Source organism: Liolophura sinensis, chromosome 6, assembly GCF_032854445.1.
Source record: "Liolophura sinensis isolate JHLJ2023 chromosome 6, CUHK_Ljap_v2, whole genome shotgun sequence".
Lineage (NCBI taxonomy): Eukaryota > Metazoa > Mollusca > Polyplacophora > Chitonida > Chitonidae > Liolophura > Liolophura sinensis.
In genome coordinates, this window is record NC_088300.1 from 1,256,118 (window position 1) to 1,261,844 (window position 5,727).

The 5,727-nt window shown below is 41.0% G+C and overlaps 1 protein-coding gene across 2 annotated transcripts in view; it reads right to left on the reverse strand.

Moving 5' to 3' along the window:
- The window catches only part of LOC135468064 (tetratricopeptide repeat protein 27-like), a 28,747-nt gene extending 23,299 nt beyond the window's left edge, over positions 1-5,448 (reverse strand). For both annotated transcript variants that reach the window (XM_064746094.1, XM_064746093.1), the window contains exons 1-6: positions 5,294-5,448; positions 2,799-2,994; positions 2,127-2,253; positions 1,739-1,876; positions 1,044-1,146; positions 734-776 (exon numbers count right to left, since the gene is read on the reverse strand). In XM_064746094.1, the coding sequence (XP_064602164.1) occupies positions 734-776; positions 1,044-1,146; positions 1,739-1,876; positions 2,127-2,253; positions 2,799-2,994; positions 5,294-5,360 (674 nt within the window). In that variant the 5' untranslated portion in view covers positions 5,361-5,448. The remainder of the gene's footprint in view (positions 1-733; positions 777-1,043; positions 1,147-1,738; positions 1,877-2,126; positions 2,254-2,798; positions 2,995-5,293) is intronic.
- Positions 5,449-5,727: the final 279 nt, after the last annotated feature.

Here is a 5,727-nt window from a genome sequence, read left to right on the forward strand (position 1 = left end):
CATCGGGCACCTCGATCGGACATTGAGATCTAACCAGGAGCCTTTGCTCCTCCACATCATACATTGAACAATCTACCCGCTAAGAGCGACAGAACGTAATGTCACACCACCCTCAGACTGGGTGACCACTAAACAAAAGCTGAGAGCACAAAGGCTAGTTCCACAGCCAGCCAGGGACTTACTCTATTTACAACCCCCCTCACCCACTAGCGAAGAGAACAACTAAATTTCGTGCAAGGATCCACGAACCTACAACCAGCAGCTTAAATGCTGTTCTTTGTCTGCGCCGCTAGCCCGGGATTGAATAAACCTCGACCGGGCAGGCTGACATCGTTCACTGTCCTATGCCTTAACCCGTATAGTCGCTGTAACACAGGACACACGACAACTGGTGTCTAAGCCAAGCCACGCAGGCCGGCCAAACAGCCACACGAATCTAAGACAAAAATGTCTATAAACTAGTCAAAAATAAGAAATTCTTCAATGAAAAGTATACGAGACTAATCCTCGCAACTCGGTGCAACTGTTGATTGCAAAAGCAATGATAAATTCGCTAAATTTCAGCTGAACTTTAACTGAGACAGACTGAGCGACCAAACAACACGTCCGACCTCTCTCCAAAAAATACAGAGTACTTCCACAACTACGATGTCTTGACAGGCGTGTGTATGATGTTCTACAAAACAGCCACGCTTTCAGTCAAATTTTTTAAGGAACAAAGAATACAACTCACCTGTTATTTGGTGAATCAGTCAACAAGAGCTCTTTCTTTGATACTGATGAGAGAAAAGGCGAAAGAACAAATGATATGCAACATGGTTAGTTTACTACTACTGAAATAGATTCCGGTGACACTGTTTTTCAGTTTTGTCTTATTTCATGAATATTATATATCAAAGGACCATTAGTAAACAATAACTAACAACAACAAACTGGGAGTAGATCGAGACTGACAAAATGCATCAGTAAGTAAGTAAGACACATTGTGCATGTCTGGTCTCTCTCATATAACAAATTAACCTAAACTGTTTCAAGGACCCTACACTTATCTACGCATTCCATGACAACGGATTTCAATGATGGTGACTTGTCGTCCAGGAACTCCTGTTGTAAACGTATACATCTCATTAGCCACCAGTCTGCTGTCTGCAACACACACAAGATATACTTCACACTTCAATACAGGCACATTCTTCAAGTGAATACATCTAATGTGAACACAATACATTTCCCTGTGCTGGTTAAGAAATGATCACATGGAAATACAATACACTGATGTCATGTCCAGGTTTTACAGTCTGAAGTAGATATCATTTCCAACACTGATAAATTGAGACCAACAAAAATACTGACAAATAGCCCTGCCAACTGAGCTACTTGCCAATAGTTTTCGTTGTCCTTGATATATCTGTGATGGAAATGATGTTGATGTATTCCCCGAGGACGACTACAAATGCCTTTCAAAAAGTCCTCTCAACAGATCTGAAAATGTTGTTTGTTACCACTGTATTTTATTGGAATAGTGGTTTACTCCACATATGCAGTGGCAGGAAACCAGGCAGAGCCTGTGGAAACCCCAAACTATTCACAGCATGAGCTGGACCTGAACTCACAGCCACCATGTTAGTGAGATCTTTATTTCTAATGTCACTGTGTCTGTATGCATGTAACCTTAGTGATTAAGTCACAAGTAGTACTAAATTTACTGCCAAAAGTTTCTGTATCTATATACTTGTACCTGTAACTGCTGAAGTTGTTTACATTCACACAGCAAAGTCTTTGCAACAAATAGATATTCAGGGGAGACAACCAACTCATATAAACCTTCTCCGTCACTGCTGAGGGAAGCCATAACACACTGCTTGAGGTCAACTTTCTGAGGAAAGAAAACGAAACATGCAAAATAACATCAAAACATTGAGTGATTCATAAGCACTGAAAGAAATGTTTAATCATGGAGAGACAAAAAATAAAATGAAGTGACTGATTTGTGACAACAAGCTCTAACATATGCCAAAAATTTCAAAAATGCACACCACTATCAAGAACACAGTATTGATCATGCAAAGAAAATATGTTCCCCCATTAGACACCTTAATACTTAAATAACAGTTACTGTACAATACCTTCTCCTCTATGTGGAAACATTCCAGTAAGAAGGATGATGGGCAGACGGTAGTTTTAGGCCCTGTCCAGTTGTTTTGAACAAACAGCTGCAAACATGAAACAGCCACACCCAATACACACAGACACCTGCAAATACAAAACAGGAATTCTTAGTTGTTTTAGATAGGCATATGTAATACACATTCAATCACAACTAATTCCATGTGCTGTGAACTACATGTATTTCCTCCATCTAAACCTTCAACATTCAAAGCTGCAAAATAAATTGAGCCAATACATTCAAAATCATTCATATACATGTATTATATCCTTCCATGTATATATCCCTCCATGTATATATCCCTCCATGTATATATCCCTCCATGTATATATCCCCTAAAGTGCTGGATTTATGTAAATAATTTATAACATTCCACTATAACTAAATTTCACCTTTGCCAAGACAGAGATTGCTACACTTTCACATCCATACTGTACATGTATCTAACACAAAAATACCAACATTCTATTTGATACAGATTTGATATAATGTTAGCACAGGAAAAGTCAATATTATCTAAATATTATGCCTTTTTATAAAGCTGTTCATAACAATGATGCCAAAATACTGTGATATGGATTAGAGTGGCAGTTGTTTTTACTATAACAAACTAAGTTATATCAAATCTTACTTTAACTTTGGGTCTCCACCTTCTGACGCAAGGAATTTCTGTACATTATCTGTGAAGAAACCTTTAAGTTCTTCTGGAGTCATCTCCTTATTTGGATTATCTCCCTTCAGGATTACCCTGGCCACCTGGTGATCAAGTACAGACTCATACTTTCCATTCAGAAGCAGTGTTAGGTTTTCGGTGATCTCTCTGCTGCCTATGATAAAAGAAATCATGGACACATGAACTAATGAGTTAAAATACCAGGCGAAATACAACACATAACCACATACAAGGAAGGGGCTGCAAATTAAAATTCAGTATACCTATCCTTAAGCAGCCTATCTGTGTGAACTCTACATCTAAATGAGGGTTTATTATGATAATCCAGTAAGCTTGGTGTCACCAGGTCTGATCCACAAATCATAAAGGATGGAAAACTCTGTATGGTTAGGCAGATTAGGTTGAGGGCAGCAGTGTTTCCACTTTACACTAAACACCCCCAAACACTGTACAGCAGCAGTTGCAGACGCTTCAGGAATGAAAAGTTGTACAAGACTCCACGCCCTTTTTGGGTCAAACTCGAATAACAAGCGTCCTGATGGGCTCTTCCATTCTGAATTTAAATCATCATTATCAGAATACTGTACCACAAATTGAAAGACACTCGGCCCGCTCACAGCTGAAATTTTCATTCTCAGTCGTAAGTAAAATTTCATAATCAAGATTAGGTTGGCAGAAATAACATCTCCTGCATGTTATCTTTAAAACTATCACAACCATATGATTTCTTTTTCCCCAGAATTTTTAATATTTCAAATTATTCATTATTATGAATAACAGTGTGCAGATAGTGGCTGGGTGGTTTAGTCTAAGTGAAAAAAAAAAAGACAAGCATGCAAACCACCCATGGACTGAGTCGACACATGATTGGTTGGTTTAATAGGAGGTGTATATGGCCGCATGTACACAGCCTCTAGGCATATCTTCCAGGGTCTTTCACATCCGAGGCCATTATACCTGTACGCCTGTATGCTGACGCCTGTGAGCAGGTGACTATGTCTGACGCCTGTTTGCTGATGCCTGTTTTCAGGCGGCTCAGCCTGACACCTGTATGCTGACACCTGTATTCAGGTGACTATGTCTGACGCCTGTTTGCTGATGCCTGTGTGCAGGCGGCTATACCTGATGCCTGTATGCTGACGCCTGTGTGCAGGCGACTATGTCTGACGCCTGTTTGCTGACGCCTGTTTTCAGGCGGCTAAGCCTGACACCTGTTTGCTGACGCCTGTATTCAGGCGGCTATGCCTGACAGATGTATGGTGAAACCTGTATTCAGGCGGCTATGCCTGACAGATGTATGCTGACACCTGTATTCAGGCGGCTATGCCTGACAGATGTATGTATACACCTGTATTCAGGCGGCTATGCCTGACAGATGTATGTATACACCTGTATTTAGGCGGCTATGCCTGACGCCTGTATGGTGACACCTGTATTCAGGCGGCTATGCCTGACAGATGTATGCTGAGGCCTGTATTCAGGCTGCTATGCCTGACGCCTGTATGCTGACACCTGTATTCAGGCGGCTATGTCTGACGACTGTATGGTGACACCTGTATTCAGGCGGCTATGCCTGACAGATGTATGCTGACACCTGTATTCAGGCGGCTATGCCTGACAGATGTATGTATAGGCCTACACCTGTAGTCAGGCGGCTATGTCTGACAGATGTATGTATACACCTGTATTTAGGCGGCTATGCCTGATGCCTGTATGGTGACACCTCTATTCAGGCGGCTATGCCTGACAGATGTATGCTGACGCCTGTATTCAGGCGGCTATGCCTGACGCCTGTATGCTGACACCTGTATTTAGGCGGCTATGCCTGACGCCTGTATGGTGACACCTGTATTCAGGCGGCTATGCCTGACAGATGTATGGTGACACCTGTATTCAGGCGGCTATGCCTGACGCCTGTATGGTGACACCTGTATTCAGGCGGCTATGCCTGACGCCTGTATGCTGACACCTGTATTCAGGCGGCTATGCCTGACAGATGTATGTATACAGACAAGGTTCAGTATGAGCTGTTGCCTTCTACCAACATAATATAGCTCATATGAAGTATATAAATAATAGCAGTATATGGAAGCTGTATTTTGCTAGTTTCACTTCGCAGCACTCCGTCTATCAGCATATATAAAATAGGAAAGTTACAGTAATGCAGTACATAAGCTGTTTCCGTCCACCATACACATATTTATCTCATTTATATTTCTTGCTTCCACCTTCTCCTTGGCTTACCATACCCTGTACCCTATGTGTCATTGGAATAACACATTTCCATGTACTTTTATTTTCATGATATTAATATAATGATGACTGACGTCAGTAATGACATGACAATGCAAATTTGTTGTTGAAATACACCGCATCTAGCTAGTGGTCAGATTTGCTCTCATCAGAATCATCTATTCAGGGCAATTTATACGGTTAATTTGAAGAAATCCTACCTGAAATAGCACACATGGGACGGATTCCTTGGAGGAGTATTTCTTCTATTTTTTCAGGGGTATTCATTTTTTCACATTCACTTGTGTAAATCGTGAGATATGCTGGAGAAAACTACCAGACTTCTCCTGTCAACCGTCCACACGTGTTTCCGTCTGTGATGTTGTCCTCTTCACTTTTTCACCTCAGAAACAAAAGAGCTCCAGACATGAAACGTGTAAAACAGATTATTATTATGGATGATTCACATTACTATATCAACGTTAAATCTGTGAAACATTCCTCTCGGTACGCCAACCAACTGATATATCGCAATTAAAATATATATGACGATAATTAATTATTTTATGGACTTACAGCCCCTAATTGGTCAGGTTATCTCCCTTTTTAAAACGTATTTCCGGCTTGACATGGTGACTTGTCGGCGCCACAGCAG